General features: G+C 43.1%; 1 protein-coding gene and 1 long non-coding RNA gene across 2 annotated transcripts; both read left to right on the top strand.

The window, feature by feature from the left end:
* The first annotated feature begins 2,543 nt into the window (after positions 1 to 2,543).
* Positions 2,544 to 13,310, top strand: has3 (hyaluronan synthase 3). Its single transcript, XM_085778355.1, has 5 exons — positions 2,544 to 2,773; positions 8,010 to 8,103; positions 8,209 to 8,759; positions 10,367 to 10,468; positions 10,619 to 13,310. Exons 2-5 carry the CDS (start codon positions 8,010 to 8,012, stop codon positions 11,546 to 11,548), a joined length of 1,677 nt encoding a protein of 558 aa, XP_085634481.1. The 5' UTR covers positions 2,544 to 2,773; the 3' UTR covers positions 11,549 to 13,310.
* Positions 13,311 to 13,964: 654 nt separating this feature from the next.
* On the top strand, positions 13,965 to 15,780 carry LOC146985407 (uncharacterized). The gene is made up of 2 exons (XR_015035967.1): positions 13,965 to 14,561; positions 14,609 to 15,780. It is a non-coding gene; the product is annotated as an uncharacterized LOC146985407 (long non-coding RNA).
* Positions 15,781 to 17,047: the final 1,267 nt, after the last annotated feature.

Below are 17,047 nucleotides of genomic sequence, written 5' to 3'. Positions count from 1 at the left end.
ACGCAGCATTAGCGAAAACGACCGGACCACTTACTTCTGCTTTAAAGTTACACAACAGTGGAGGTCGAGGAGGTGACCGTGCCTCTGATGAGGACGAGGTTTCATCTGAACTTTGGCTGACATGTCAGTTAATAGGATAATACACTGTTTTACCATTGACTTTGTTGCCTATAAGTAACAATTAAGAGAAAAAATGCCAAATGACATGCTAATACATACACTGGATCAGATGAGCTCAGCATTTTGAGCAAGGTCATCCCCCCTTCCACACACCTGAGTGTCCTGACTCGCTCACTGCCACAACATCAATGCACTCAAACTGTACTTCAACCATGAGAGAAAGAAAATCTTTCACAATCCTACACTTTGAATTAAATCAAATGTTAGATAATTTGTGTTAACACTGGATTTTTACCTCCAAACCTCAATTCCAACTATTTACACAAAATATATTGCTTCATAATAACAAAAAATATATTTCTCACTTACTTCTGGTGTCAACAAACCATGCAGGTACAGTTCTGTTTATTTATCATCATGTTGAGAGTCGAGACATGAGTTGTGCTTCAGTCCAAACTGGATGGAAGTAAATGGAATTTTGTTTTTAATGCTCCAAGTCAAAATGTCTGTTGCTAATACCATCTCTGATAGCAGTTCCTCAAAAGAGAAAGACACTAGCACAGGATGTAATTACTAAGTAGTAATCTAATCTAGTACTCTAGTTTTTTATTCTTTGGTGCACAGAGCTTCAGTGTCAGTGTAGAGGTTTATGGTTTCAAACAATTTGGAAATGACCACCAGAGAGGAACTATGGCTACATCTCTGGGCTGCACACAGGCAAATGTACACAGGTGTCGTCATCCAGACATGTTTGTATGTTACTTTTGCAGAGTGTTGAGATTGTGTGTGTCTACTAGGAAGCACACTGCAAAAAGAAAACATACAATAAATCAGGAAACAGAAATTGAGTTCATTCCAGGAACAATGTAAACAAACCAAACCTGAAAGAATCTGAAAGAATCTGAATTCATCAGCGCGAGTGGAAGACGGTCCTCAACCTTGTCTGAACAGTATGAATACAACATTGTGTGCTCTGCAGGAATGGTAATGACACTGAATGAAAATGAATAGTAAACGCTTCCTGACAGGATGTTGGGTCGACCACTCATTATTACGTTGTTGAGATCTGGGAGGTGTCAGCTTCTGTGACCTACAATTACCCATAACACCCTCCTTCCTGCGTAGCTTCACTAAGATGATCTTCATTGCAACATAATTACAGCTTGATAAATGATACTACCATGTTGCATTATGGGAATTGCCAGCTCAAGCATTTTTGAATCTTCCTAGAGACTCTGCTGAGTCTTCTTCTTTCTAACACAACTCTTTTCTGAGAGTGCAAGAAGACATGAGCTGATTTATTCCTTTCAGATATTGTTTTGGCCTGGTTTTCACTCTGGTGGTCCGCCTCAAAGCCTTTAACATGTCAGTTTCCCCCTTGTGAGATGGATAGAGAGGGGAGGGGGTGAGCTGAAGCCATGACAGGTCGGTTACAGTAATTACATTTATTTCTCATCATGTGTCACAGTCAAGGACCCTGAGATGCTCACAGCTCTGTGAGTCACTTCAGCCTTGTTTCCTGATGGGAGTTTGTTTTAATGAAGTGCTTTCTATTACTTGACTTGAATGAAATGTGTTTGAGTGGCTTTGGCAGCCATATATCGATTCTCAGGCAGACTGCAATTTGTCTGAGGCTGCCAGCCTAGCGTGGTCATGGAACCTGCAGGATGTCAGCAGCTCAGCCGAGGGAGCGGGAGAAAGGAGGGAGGGAGGGAAGGTAAATAAGCCCATAAAGGATGCTTTGAGTCAGGCGGAGAGAGAGGAGGAGAGGGGGCTCCAGTCAAACAGTCCCCTGGCTTGTTGGAGGCTGCTGGCTGCATTGCAGAGAGATAGGGAGCTAGCTGGGGTGTTCAGGGAGGGGAGGAGGGAGGAGGGGGGCAGGCAGGGAGGAAAAAAGGGGGGCTAAAGGAGCCAGAGAGAGGAGCTGTGGAGGAGAAGCTCAGCAGTGTTAGTCTGCCAGCAGCCGGCCGAGCAGGACGGCGTGACAGAGGGAGAGGAGGATTCAGGCTCTGCTGCAAACGAGAGGAGCTGATACTGTAGAACGGGACAGAGGGAAAGGTGGTGACGAAACCCGGGGATGATTCACTGAAAAGGACAAAGGACGAATTAGATTTAAGGACGAGGCCAAGATCAAGCTTTGGCCCCTCCATCTTCTACCGGCACTATCGATTTGGCCCCGGGCTCATGGTAGAAATCAAGACGCAGGATGGAGAGCACCAGAGAGCAGACCAGCCGCAGCCCCCAACCTGTGATCTACAGATGTAAGACTGCCCCAGCATCAGCTGCTGGCTGAGCACCTCTGATCACATCACAGCTGGGGTGTGTGTGTGTGGGGGGGCTTCATGCCCTGGAATAGTCCTGGTAGACCAAGGGAGGAGGTAGAGGTGGAGGAGGAGCAGGCAGCAGGAGGCTGGCCCAGAGAAGTGGTGGAGGGTGGTGGTTTAGGCTGCCTGCTGTATTTTTGTATGTGGGAGCTCCTGAATTAAGCAAGCAAGCTAGAATAAAGATGTAGTGTGAGCTGGTGGAAGGAGGGGGACGGAACAAGAAGTGTGCTGTGCTGAGGAGAGGGCTGGACGTCCTGGATCGACGGACGGACCAGGCGGACGGAGATCTGAGGGGAAGACGAAGACGGAGGGTCCACTGGGTCAGGAAGGTAAAGGCTTTAATAATACGCTTTCCTAAAAGACTGTGTCCTCAGGATGTGACCCCCCCTCCTCTTACCTCCACCCCACAGGAGCAGAGAGATGAAACATTTGCTTCTTTTTCTGCTTCTCACTTAACTAAGTTGAGGATTAAATTGAACTTGAAGTGAATGCTCCATGTTTGGCTGCGAGGTGTAACGCTTTGGGAGAAGAGAATGAATGAAAGTATTCACAAGTGAGAACAGAAATGTTGAACAGGGACAGAGGCTGAGGGGAAAGTTTTAGAAAATTTTGGACTGAGCAAACCTTAAAGCTTAGTAAGACGTTACAGAACAAAGACTTGAGTGTGTTCAGGCTTGTGTGGTAAATGTGTTTGCAATGCGAGGTAGAAAAATGATTTTTTCTGCCTGACGCCTTGTGTGTGTGTCAGTGTGTTTGTGAGTGTGAGTGAGTGAGTGAGTGAGTGAGTGAGTGAGTGAGTGAGTTAACAAATCACTTGAGCAGGACGACAGAAGTTCAGACCTGCTGCTCATTTCCACATGAACTGCAACAGGATGTTGTTAAATGATTAGGTGTGTATCTCTGCTCCCTGGCTGTGTATGAACATTATCACTGTGTTGCCTCTGGCGTCAGCTGCATGTGCTGCTTTTTCCCTGTGTGTGTGTGTATGTGTGTGTGGACGGAGGGCAGACGGTGACCGTTAGGAAACAGACGACAGGAACGCCTCAGTGTGGCCGTTTGAAAGTCTCTGGCATCTCCAAAGAAAATGCTTTTCTGTTTGATTTTCCATGGCATCAGTGCCGTGCTGGACCTGTCAGAGTCTGGTGACGCTCCACACTGAACCTGCTGCTGTTTGACAGGCTGCTGGTGCACAGTGAGACGCCACCACCAAGAAATTACACTTTCTTCACCTTACTCATTAAAACTTATTTATTATTTCAACACAAACCACTGGTCAGTGAGATTTTTTCTTCAGTTAGAAAATGCAGTAAATTTTAAAAAGGTTTTAAAAATGGACTCATAATTAGGATTTTCCTCCCTAATCTCATCTCTGCTCATTGTTGTTCCACAGAACTGGATGACTGTGAAACAATAATAGAATAAAATGTGAATGGATAACGAATAACAATAACTCTGCATTTGCATCAGCTAACTATTAAGCTAATTAGCCAACTATTAATAGCCTAGGCTTTGCATTAGAATTGGATTCACACAGGACACATACAACTGTGTTGGTACTGTAGGGTCCGAGTCTGAACCCTGCTGGGCCTCTGGTTTCTCTGTGTGGAGTCTGATGCTCTGGGTTAATGGAGGTTACCATGGAGACACTGATCTGAAGGTTGTTTTTTCTCAATGTGTCGGCCTCAAAGACACTTACCACTCAGACTTTACAGAGACACTTTAAACTGTTGTTCTGGTTTCACCTTTTGGTTGAGACCAATGTTCAGATAAGTCTTGTCCATGGAGAGGATTCATCCTCTGGTGAGTCTGAATAATGCAGCAAATTTCATGTCCAGTAGTTTATGACTCAGGGATTTTGGTGTTGGCATCGTGAAGACACATGATTCACATTGAACTGAATGTCAGGTTTTTAAATGAGGAGTGTTAGTTATGAATGGAGGAAGCTGCCCTGGCTCCACCTCAGCAGCAGGTTGTGTGTCACACAGTTCAAGCAGGACTTTCCTCTGTGTTTGTGCTGAGTGATCGTCCTGTGGCCACCGCTAAACACCAAACAACTTTATTAGATTTTCCCTATGACTACTGTACATCACTTCCTTCATTGTGTAACCAGGTGTAGACTGGAAGTAAAAGAGGGTTTTGTTACACTCTGACACTGACAGCACCCTCTAGTGGCAAATTACTCTAAGACCTGCTTTTACACATTGAGCTGTTTGTCTCCCTCATCACTATGTCAGCACAAGGTTTATCCATGTTTCACAACATATCTCTGTGATGTGAGTTTTCTCTTCTCAGCTTTGCCCTTGACTCGTCTTATACCAGAGTCAGTGCTGCATCACACTCACACACACACACACACACACACACACACACACACACACACACACACACACACACACACACACACACACACACACACACACACACACACATTGAAGTATGTTTATTCAGAGCCTGTTGTCTCATGTTCACACCAGAGTTTATGGTGCAGTGGTGAACTTTAGTCCTTGCAATGAGAAACTTGTTTTTTCTTTGATTAGTTGTGTAACAATTTTATAATCGATGTTGTTTATAGACAAACTGTTCTTATTAAACAAATAAACAAAACAAATAAGCATGTACCTCTGTACTTTGAACTGTCCAGATAAACATGTACCTGATCATCTGATCCTATCATCAGTGTGTCCAGTCTCATGAGACTCTGTGGTTGAAAGATACTGCACTACAGCAAGACTCTGAATCTCTATGATGATCATTGCTGACTATTGCTGGTTGTTCATTCTAATTTGATGCTATTCTGTAAAAAAAAAAAAAATCTTTAAATCTCAGTGAGACTTATTGATGTCTTTACTTCCTGACCATAGAGCAAACGTTTTGCCTGTACACTCCTCTGTTCCAGCCACCATCCTTCACACCCAGGACACCACCAGGCTATAAACTTATTCTTTTTACATTCTCAAGGTAGTTTAGACTCACAGCCAATTAATACAGTACACATAGTTTTAACCTCTAAAGAACCATTATGAATTGTACTGTAGAGTAAATGTGTGTGTGAAAAAAAATACTCCGCTGCCTCCAAGTGGTGAAAAAACAAAAACAAATCAATGCGTTTGCAGCACAAACTCTCAAATTTAGCCATTTATTTACATACAAGGACAGAGCACATTAATCCACACATGTATCTGGCTAATGCTCAGCTCCTTTGGTAAGATGTTGTGACACCAGTGAAATGTAACACAAGCAACAAAAGAGAAGCAGAGGCAGAGCAAAGTGTCGGGGGATCAAATATTTTTAGTCTTGGACTGATTTTAAATGTAGGACACTCGTGTTGTCTCTCCTCAGACCCATTTGTCTTGTGGACTCTGTGCCAGCTGCATCTCCAAAGTGATTCCTGCCCCAGGATCAGGTCTGCCTCTGGACCTCAGACCTCCACCTGGCCATATTTGATACGTTACTGAACCTGAGCTTCATTGTGAAATGATGGCAACAAATAAAGAAAAACTGAGCGCATGTTACTGGCCAGTGGATTATCCTCATGTTTCCTGGTTTCCCTCCACCCCTCTCTTCCTCTTGCTCACCTAAACTCCCTGCTCATCAGTCAAAACACTCTTTTCTTATGAGTGTCAGCAGTAAATATTATTATTGATGGCTGATGTCTTCTGACCGAGATGTTGATCACCAAGGATTAGCTCCAGATTAGTTGTCTATATCTGATAGTTGGATGGATGATGATGTTTGAGTTGTGGCTCCAGACAGAATCATCATTATACTGCGCAGTAAATTGATGTGAATGTTTTTGTTTTCATTTTAGTCACTTAAACACTAACTTATCACTCTGTTGATGTGTTGCCGTCAGTATAACACAGCAGACAGACCTTGGGGGTAATTGCACACACCCCCCTCTCCCAAGTCCCAGACTAATCCCAGCTCCCAACATGCCAACAGCCCCTTCTGGTGACTGTGGCCCTCTAATCAAACAGTCAACAGTTACTGTTCTGCTTGTTATGTGGCCTGTGGCCCCTGGGGCATCCAGGCCACACCACCTCAGCATGCTGCTATAATCCACTGTACAACACACACACAAAGCAGAACATCTTTTGTCTGTGACCCTTAGCAGCAGATACAGGATCCATATTCATATCCAGTATGGACATATGTATGATCTGGTGTCACTCCTTGTATTTAAGAAATAGTCCCTTCTCTTGACAGTGTGTTGTGTAGATTTCCCAGAGATATTTCATTTGAATCCTTTAGTAACAATGTTTTGAGTAAAAGATGAACAAACCACAGTCTCCTCTCTTGTATCAAAGTGGACGTACTGATCACTGATTTTTCAAACCTCCATTTAAAAGACCAGACAATTTGATGAAAATTGTAAATCGGCTAAACAAGTTTTATATTTTACTTTATATGGATTTTTCCTTGTGATGTTCTTCTTTACACTGAGTTTGAATGCAGCTGGTATCAGCAGAGTAGTCAAACCAGGTAATAACACAAAGCAGTAAAGGAGAGAATAGAGATTTCTTCAAAATTAGGGCAACTATCAGTGGCAGGTTCTGGGTTTGAGATTATCCTAAAGAACCTGGTGTGAGAACAATGCTTGAGAAAAAAAAGTTTTGTGCGTGTTCCAAAATCTCTATTTACAAAACCTCCCCTGTCTGTCTGTGTCTGGACATCACAGAGCGTGATTCAGTACCAGGATGTAAACCTGTACATCAGAGCTGAGCTGAGGGGAACAATATAAATATGAGTCTGTCTCTCCTGAGCGGGGCTGGCCAGGTGAGGGTGGTGGTGGTGGTGGGGAGGTCATTTCATGAATGAAAGGGCAGGATTGTTCCTCCATTGAACTGGTCCTGAGCACTGGCCAAATCCTGGCTGGTCTTTATTTAGAGCTATTAACTCAGAGGCAAGAAGGGAGTGCTGGAGGGGCTGATGGAAGGAGGAGGAGGGGGAGGACTGAGGGAGAAAGATGAAGAGAGAGGAGCAGATGTTCAGGAAGTGTTTGATCGCCCCCTCTTTCACTTTAACTGATTGGATGTCAATTAAAAGACTCTAAGTATCTAACAACATATTATCCTCCAGTGTAGTCGTTTCCAAAATAACAGTAACAGCCCTATTTGTGATATTACCCACACTGATAATGTCTTCTCCCCAAAAGTAGCAGCTGCATAAATAACATCAAAAATAGCAGTGATATAACAACCGTTATTTGTGATTAGTGCCATTGGTGAGAGTTGATACATGGCTGCATTATACAGATCTGGACATATGACGATACACGAAAGAAGAGAGGTGAGAGTTGTAGAAGGTGTGAACCCTTGTCTTTGAGACTGATGCGTAATGTGTTTGTTTTTGGAACAGCTTCATGTTCATTCCTGTTCAGGCTCCTGTTCAGGCTCCAAGCCAAGCCAATATACCTGCTTGTAATTCATTTCTTCTCTTTCTCTTCTCCGTGTCTTCTCCCCTACCCTGCCCTCTCTCCCTCTGTGACCTTTGTCCTCCTTCTTTCGCTCTTTCTCTCTCCCTCCCCTGTACCTGACCCCTATCACATCCTCCTCCGCCCCCCAGATGCCCTCTCACTGCAGGAACACGCTGAACATCGTGGTGACCACCCTCTTCGCTGCAGTGGTCCTCTTCACCATCCTGCTGGCCTACGTCACAGGTCCACTTGCGGATTTCATATACTGTAGTGAAACATGTACATGTGTCAATAGAAGTGATTACCATGTGTGTTTTACTCACTCCACTATGTTTCTTTGTAATGAAGGCTACCAGTTCATCCACACTGAACAGCACCACCTGTCCTTCGGCCTCTATGGTGCCTTCCTCTCCCTCCACCTCTTCCTTCAGAGCCTCTTTGCCTTCCTGGAGCATCGGCGCATGAGGAGCCCCGCCCGGCCTCAGCACCTCCGTCGCTCCGTGGCCCTCTGCATCGCCGCCTACCAGGAGGACCCGGACTACCTGAGGAAGTGCTTGCGCAGCATCCGTAGAATCTCCTTCCCTGGGCTGAAGGTGGTGCTGGTGGTGGATGGGAACCGGCCAGAGGATCGCTACATGATGGACATTTTCCAGGAGGTGATGGGTGGCGCGGACCAGGCCGGCAGTCTGGTGTGGAAGGGGAACTACCACAGTGACGGGAGTGGAGGAGAAGGTATTGGCGGTGGAGGGAGGAGCACAGTGCACATGGAGGAGGCAGCACGAGTTGCTCGGCTAGTCAGAGGTTGTCGCTACTCCTGCATCATGCAAGAGTGGGGAGGGAAAAGAGAGGTGATGTACACTGCCTTTAAAGCACTGGGGGACAGTGTGGACTATGTGCAGGTAAGAGGCTGAGTGATGTGTTCAGCATCCCCTCTAACTTGATGTAATTCCTTTATAAACATGAACCTTCATTTAGTCTGTGTTGTTAGAGCTTTTCACCATTTCACAACCTCCATACAGTGATCAGATGTTTTGTCTTCCACGGCCACCACTCTGATTGTATTCATCTACATTCATCTGATGTAAACAGAACTAAAAGAGAAAAGTAGTCCTAAGTAAAACCTTTTAGATGCTAAAAATAGCAATAGCATTGAATCTAAGATAAGCTAGATAAGTGCTAAAACTGCATTAAATACTACATAATAAATGTTCTTCAATGGATGAATATGTTTGAATCAATCAATGTTTTGTTTTTTTTAACAAATGTGTTTATTGATATTTCAAGCTTTACATACTTAAACACACTTACAGAATTGTTCTTGTTAAAAGCTTTAAATTCTTTTGTTCCATATCTGAGTAAAAAAGTAGAAAAGGCAAAAAATAGGAACAGCATGAACAGAGAACCGGCAAGGTGGTTCCATATTCTTATGACAGTATCAGAGGTCTGAAAGTTAAAATAAATGATTGAATAGATAATGAAAATATTGATAATTATGTAAAAGTCAAATTGAGTAGAATTTCCATGGTGATTGATACTTATAAAATGAAATCATAACAAAAACAGAAATACACCCTTTTACTTTGGAGGGTCCAGGCCTGTAGGTGTCTATATGATGCTGAATTGTCTCGGTGTCCTGTAATGTTAGTCCAAAGTAAGTAATTAGTGGGTTCCACCTCCTCTTGAATAAGGCCATGTCAAGGTTGATTTGCTGTTATTTTTTCCATTATGTATACCCTGAGAAGTCGTTCTTTCCATTGATCAACGGTCGGGGGTAATGGTGTACACCAGGACATAGTTATCATCTTTTTTGCCACCATTATGAGTAGGTACACTTTACATAAAAAGTCACAGGGAAGCACTCCAAGAACAAAGATCAGTGGGTCATTCCTTATACTAATTTGTAAAATGTTAGAAAGTTCTGTCCGGATCCCCTCCTAGTACATTTTCAGTTTAGGACAATCCCGGAAAATGTGTGTGTGTGTGTGTGATCTCCAATTTGTCCGCATTGTCTCCAGATTTGTCTTTGTTTTATCAAATTTGGAGATAATAAATGGAGTTTTGAAAAAGCGGAGATTCACTTTCCATATGAATTGTATGTGGGGCTGCTGGTCAGTTTATGACCATTCTATCAATCGATGTTATTTAAAATATTTGGCCCCAGTCAACTGAAAATCAACACCTGACCCCCTGTTTAAAGAGTTCACTTGTTTGCACTCTAAACTAATGGAGCTGTGCTGGATTTACAGCTGACTTTTCACAGCCAGCTGTTGCACGTGTGCCCTCTGCAGCAGTGCTGGGGGTCAAAGGTCATGTCTACAGCTGACCCAGCGATTCACCGCTCCAGTGAACCAGCTGGGATCTCCGTCAGCAGTTTCTCATTTCTCTCATAGATCAGCACCAACACCTGCAACCTTAGTTTGACCAGTACCTGTAAATGGCTCAATCTGTCTGAGACCCCTCAGCATTGTTACACCTCCCTTGTGTGTTTTTTGTCGTGTCTCTTCAGGTGTGTGACTCGGACACAGTTCTTGATCCAGCATGTACCATAGAAATGTTGAAGATCCTCGAGGAGGATCCGATGGTGGGAGGAGTCGGTGGGGATGTACAGGTGAGATGTGACACTAATAGCTGAGGGTTGAGAGAAATGTCTTAGGCCTGTCATTAGGGGTGACTGACAGCTCGCTACAACATGTTGTACGCCAAAATTAACCCATGAGATTTTCATTTCCTTCCTTTCTTGAACTTCTCAAATCTCCAGATCCTCAACAAGTACGACTCATGGATCTCCTTCCTCAGCAGTGTGCGCTACTGGATGGCCTTCAACATCGAGCGAGCCTGCCAGTCCTACTTTGGATGTGTCCAGTGCATCAGCGGCCCCCTGGGGATGTACAGGAACTCCTTGCTCCAGCGCTTCCTGGAACCCTGGTACCACCAGACCTTCCTGGGCTCTAAGTGCAGCTTTGGTGATGACCGGCACCTTACCAATCGGGTGCTCAGCTTCGGCTATAAGACGAAATACACGGCACGATCACAGTGCCAAACTGAGACACCAACCCAGTATCTGCGTTGGCTCAACCAGCAGACGAGATGGAGCAAGTCCTACTTCCGTGAGTGGCTCTACAACGCCCTGTGGTTCCACAAGCACAGCCTCTGGATGACCTACGAGTCTGTGGTCACTGGCTTCTTCCCCTTCTTCTTGGTTGCCACTGTCATCCATCTCTTCTACCGTGGAAGGCTGTGGAACATCCTGCTCTTTTTATTGACGGTGCAGCTGGTTGGGATGGTGAAGGCCACCTACGCCTGTTTCCTGCGTGGCAGCTTGGTCATGATCTTCATGTCACTCTACTCTCTGATATACATGTCCAGCTTGCTTCCTGCCAAAATATTTGCCCTGCTCACCATCAACAAGGCCGGATGGGGGACATCAGGCCGCAAGACAATCGTCGTCAACCTGATCGGCGCTGTGCCTGTCACAGTGTGGGCAATGGTGCTGCTTGGAGGAGTGGTGTATACAGTCTACTGTGAAACACAGGAGCCATTCAGTGAGACAGAGAAAGCTTTGCTGATCACAGGGACAATACTCTACGCCTGCTATTGGGTCATTCTGTTGGTGCTCTACCTTGCAATCATAGCCAAACGGTGTAACAAGAGGGAGGAACAGTATCACCTGCCATATGCAGAGGCATAAACCCATTACCAGGGAGACTGGTAGGACGTTTACGCCACACTTTCACTGCAGTATGACTCTAGCAAGGTCTCTATTGACCTGTCCACTGCTAGAGTGATGAGCTGTGAACCAGGAACACACTCACATCTTCATCACTGGTGCTTAAGAAGGTGTGAATCTGCAATCTGAGCAGCACGAAACAAATCCAGTTGGAGAAGACTCAGAGATGACTGGATCCATACAGCTCTCCCACTTATATCATTCTCAATGGTGCTTCAAAACCAAACCAAACAGAACTGACCCAGGTTACAGTGTTCACACACTGATGTGATAGTAACATGCCCAGAAGAACATTAGGTAGTTGATGGGCACAAGTTAAATATGAAACTGAAAGAATAAGAGAGGTCTTAGTTACCGGTTGGTCGATTTTTCATGTTCCTCGTTCGAATAAAGATGAGATCAGATCAAATACAACGTAACTGGGCTACTATCATAAACAACAATAGATAAATAGCAAGGAAATTCTCTTAGATTAGACAATGCACCCCTGTTTCAGACAGGAGCCACCCACAGATGGATTTAGATGCTAGAGTGCATCTGAAAGGTGTTCAGGTAAAAAGTAAATGGATGTACTGCTGCTGACTACAGAATCAAATGAAAACATGGTGGGGAATAAAGGAGTAGATGTAAATTTGTCAGCACAAGTTGAAAACGTGTCAACGTGAGTGTAAAGATGTCCTGACCTTGGTGCTTTATGAAAAACAACAACAGAAAAGTACTGAAGCAAAATAATGGGAAGACTTGGAGTATCATCCAACAAACTGCCAGTAAGACAAATTTACCAAATTTAAAACTGTGATATACAAAATTTCAAATTAAAACCCTTTACACCACTTGTTAGTGAAACTGGATTCTGCAGATTGATGGTTTCCACTTGGCGTGCCCTAGGTAAAGGATTCTGAAATAGGATTTTATCCCCATCTTGTATAGTTTAGTTGCAAAGGGAAGACATGCAACAGAATTGGTACCATGACAGGGCAACATGTGAGCATTGTCTTCAGATGGACTTCCTTGCACACTCTGAAAGGTTCCAGTTTTTAGGGAAATGTTGAGAGTATGAAAAGTTGTCTTGAGCCCGTGTCCTGCAGCTGGATGCAGTGGACCAGCCCTTACCTACTCTCATCAGCACAATCATCTACTCCAGCTGTGTTTAGTGTATCAGCTGTGATCTACCAGACAATCTAACATATCTAAACATGTGACATGCAGTTGTATCTTTGGTGCTGCTGAGCAGTGTCAAATTACTAAACTTATTGTGGTCCAATTCTCAGCTTACACATGGGTCGTGGTTTCATTCAGAGGTTTTTTACAAGGTCACTTTTACATATTGTGAGGGTGTCAAATTATGTTTCTGTAACAGTAAAGTTTTACTACTGGACTCTACTCTCTTAACTGGACATATGTGTTGTTTTACATGAGGTGTAGACTTTGTTTCTTCATCCCATCAGCAGCAGAGTAAAGACTGAAAACCAAAGAGATTTCTTTGAAGTGAGAGCTTTACTTTCACTCCGTTTGTTTTTTTCTTGTTTTCAATTGTTGTACGATTTTAGATTTGTCCACCTGTCCAGCATGAGAGCCATCAGCATTGTCTGTGTCCACACTGGTAGCTGTGGACATTTACTCTTAGTGCTATTAAAGTTATGTTCATGTTGTTTTATTTTGAGCAGGCTGTATGAGTTTAAAGTTCAACGAGGACACATACATTAAAGGGACTTTGTGTTTATAGGCTGTGTCTGCCGGGTGGTCACAGTGATGCAGGAGACTTTCTGCTGTTTCTCTCACTGGGCATCACAGGATGCTGGAACTTTCCTAGGTCATTAAAAATGCTTCCTGTTTTAGACACAGTCTTCTCATTCATGCCAAACACAGAATGTCTCCATGACTTAAATGACTGCTCTGACATTTTGCTCATGTACTTATAATATCCCAAGACTATCTTTTGTTCACTGTGTTGAACACTGTCCACTGTTCGCTTAAAGGGACAACGAGGAGTTTTGGAAAGCGAAGTGTTTTCATACTACATTTACCATGAACCTCAGCGCGCACAGTGAAATTCTTGGACCGGCGCAAGATGGACGTCTTGCCAAGAATGTTTTCATTCATCAAAATGAAAGTCAGAGGTTCGAAGACGATCACATACTGTCGTAGTTCCGAACATAAACGGCGATTCGGCGGCGTTATTCCCATGACCCGCCGGGCAGCATCCGCGAAACCGAAAGTAAGGAAGTGCTGGTCGGCTCGCCCAGCATTTCCACCATTAATTAAAATAACAAAATAACGATAGAGACAAAACGCCATTAACAAGTGTGGGTAGCGTAGATTCATCCACATTAATGTGAGACTTTTTTATAACCAAATAGAAACTCCTCGTTGTCCCTTTAAAAAGAGACAAATATATTTTCTAGATTTAATTGAACCACAGCATCAGTGTTTTGATATTACTTTGATATTAAATACCCTCAGACTTCTTTTTGTTATAATCTCCCCTCCCTGTGTCAGTGGAAGTAGCCTAAACATGTAGCTGTGGAGCAGTAGCAGCTGCTGAACTGTGATCAGTTTGAATCTGAGACCACAGAGAGGCTTGAATGAGAGGTGACACCAGGGCAACCCAGCGAGTTGATGCTGTTGGAGGGGTTTATTTTAGTAAAGTCACCATGTCTGTTATAAATTGATTTAAAGAAAAACTGCAGAAGAACAAGGCCAACAATACCCTCAATTATATTCTCCTCTCGTGTAAGCAGAAGACCTACACAACTTTTATTTTTTTTCTATTTTACCTTCATTTCACAGTTACAGTGGAGATGTAATGCAGATAAGCTGAATCAAACTAGGTTCGTTGTAGTTATATGATAGGCTACATGTGCAGCCCTGACACTGTGCACTTGCCCAGAAAATTGTTACAATTACAAATGCTTTGGTTTTAAAATGATGGTTCAGATTATTTGATATGAGGTTGTAGAGGAACTTATCTCCAGTAGATTCAGGTCAGCTCCCAGTTCAGAGAAGCAGCAGGAGCACCAGGACAGAAGCTGAGTGATGAACTGCTGTGGACGGAGTCAGCAGCAAAAAATGTTCTACCACATTACAGAGGACCAGCAGAACAAAAAATCAGTTGAAATGTGCACTATTTAGAATATTCCCACCTATTTTTCTTGCCATCAAACAGCCCTTTATTTACAAACTATAGTTTGTGAACTGCTGTTTGGGTCGGACAGAGATAAACCTGTGAAAATTATCAAAATTAAATGTAGACTGTGAACTGATAAAATCCTTTTTTGTGGGTATTTCTAGACGACTACAATGTTTTTTACTGTCCCCGTCCACAGCAGCAACAACAACAAAAAAGAGAAAAAATAAAAACTCTTTGCTAGCACAAACTTTGTTTCCTGCAACAGTGGATATGTTTCTTATACCTCTCAAATGGGATGTTGGAACACTTCTCTCTTGTCTCTTGGGTTCTCCAAGTTGCTAAGGGGTTTAGATCTGGACTTATTGGTGACCACTTCAGAACCTCTCTAGCACTTTGTCTTAAACTATCTATTGATGCTTTTGAAAGTAGGCTTTGGGTTATTAACCCATTTTGCTCCAGAACTCTTTGGTAGTCTTCAGATTTCATGATGCAGTGCTCATAGTTAAGGTGTCCAGTGCCCAAAGCAGCAAAGCAACCCAAAAATACCGGCCTAACTCTGCAATGTTTGACCACAGAGACTGTGCTCGTCTCTTTGAAGGCCTCATTTCATTTTCTGTAAACGGTACAATGATCTGCTCGGCCAAACATCCCTATTCTGGTCTCATCTGTTCACAACGTGGTCTTGCAGAAAGAGGTTGGCTACCTCAGGTACATTTTGGCAGTCTGGCTTTTCCATGTCTCTGTGTCAGAAGTTGGGTCCTTCTGGGTCTCCTACCACAGTGTTTATCTGGGTGCTTTCCTACCAAGGATATTTTGTTAAAATCTTCCATCAATGTCTATCCACATCCAGAGAGGTTAGCCACCATCTCATGGGCTGTAATCTTCATTTGACGCTGCACATTGTCAATTACTTGTAGCCTTAAGACTGTACATGTTTTACCAGCATCACAGTTCTTAAATCCTTGGTTCTCAAAAGTGTTTCTCCATTTATCTGGTTACAACTGATTTCTGTACCAACAGCTCCTGTTACTTGCCAATTAAATAATAATGAGTACAAAATGAAGGAGCATCATGACTGAAATCAAATCATTTTTGAAGAGGTGCCAAAAACTTTGGCAGTCCGTCTCTGGAGTGCTGTATGGAGTGATATCAGATTTGACTCCTTTTCCTTTGGGTTTGTTCCAGTGCAAACAAGAACATCAACTCTCTTTTCAGAAACAGCAGGGGTGACAACATTTTTTGGTATTGGTATCAGATATGTCTGTCTACACTCCATGGAGCCACATCTAGTATGTGCTTGCTGTGGGTCTACTCTTCTCCAGAGGATGGTTTCTCATGCTGACCTCCTGTGATTAAGATCCACCCTCTAGTCTAAGATTCATCTTGATCCTTTGTATGCTCCATCACAAAGTTTTTTATAGTATGTTAAAAAGTAATGACTGGATATTTGTGAAACATGCTGTAGATATTCATGGTCCTCTGAGTTCTACATCCTAATTATCTTTAGGCGATATAGTGCCATCCTCAGGGCAAAGGGTACATTTCCATTTACCTGTTTTCTATGTGCATTTTCAATATATTCATAAACTGTGGTGAAAATACCATATATCTTTTTCTCTACCACAAATATGTTTTAGCCCTGGCTAATGGGGAAGTGTTTATGTTTAAAATTTGAGAAGATCCAATGAAAGGCAACAGACTTATTATTAAATATACATTAATTAATTAATGCCAATGGTGTCTGTTGTTGAATCTAGTTTAGGAAAAGTAACTTGTAATTTATTAACTTTGCAAAGGAACCATGTACAATATTAAACATAAATGTTACCCTTCAATGCACTGTACCAGAGTCAACTAAGAGCTAATTTACATCTGCAGTCCTTTGGTAAAGTATTCATGTAATGCTGCCATAAATGTGCTCAACTCCATGGCATTCAGCAGGTGTGTTGTTTGCTCAAACAAACACTGTTTTTATTCCAATGTGGGCTGCTAGATTTGCTTTGGACTTAAATAGTTTCTTTTCCAACAGCACCATGGCATCGCAGCCCACGTCTCTGAACGTGCTCTTATTTGATCCGAATGAAAACCTGCATTGTTTCACTGTACAGTACTTCACTCTACAACAGTGTGGAGAATGAGTACAGATGAAGTGCTGTTTCACTGATTAAGTTATGTGAAAAATGTCAGTCACTAATTAAAGTGACTGAGCTTTCGACTTTTACAACATGGCTCTAAGTATGACTCTGAACACATGTTGCCAGCATGCTGTACTGAGTGTGTGTGGGAGGTGTCAGGGGCTTTACAGCAGCTGAATGAATCGGTCCATTCAG

The sequence above is a fragment of the Trachurus japonicus genome, chromosome 6 (assembly GCF_045865225.1).
Source record: "Trachurus japonicus isolate A0001 chromosome 6, Traja_1.0".
Taxonomy (NCBI): Eukaryota; Metazoa; Chordata; class Actinopteri; order Carangiformes; family Carangidae; genus Trachurus; species Trachurus japonicus.
This window is presented reverse-complemented; position numbering and strand designations above follow the sequence as displayed.

Coding starts and splice junctions, on each gene's coding strand:
- has3 (XM_085778355.1), top strand. CDS start 8,010: ATGCCCTCTCACTGCAGGAACACGCTGAACATCGTGGTGACCACCCTC. Junction 8,104..8,208: donor CCTGCTGGCCTACGTCACAG/GTCCACTTGCGG, acceptor TTTGTAATGAAG/GCTACCAGTTCATCCACACT. Junction 8,760..10,366: donor ACAGTGTGGACTATGTGCAG/GTAAGAGGCTGA, acceptor GTGTCTCTTCAG/GTGTGTGACTCGGACACAGT.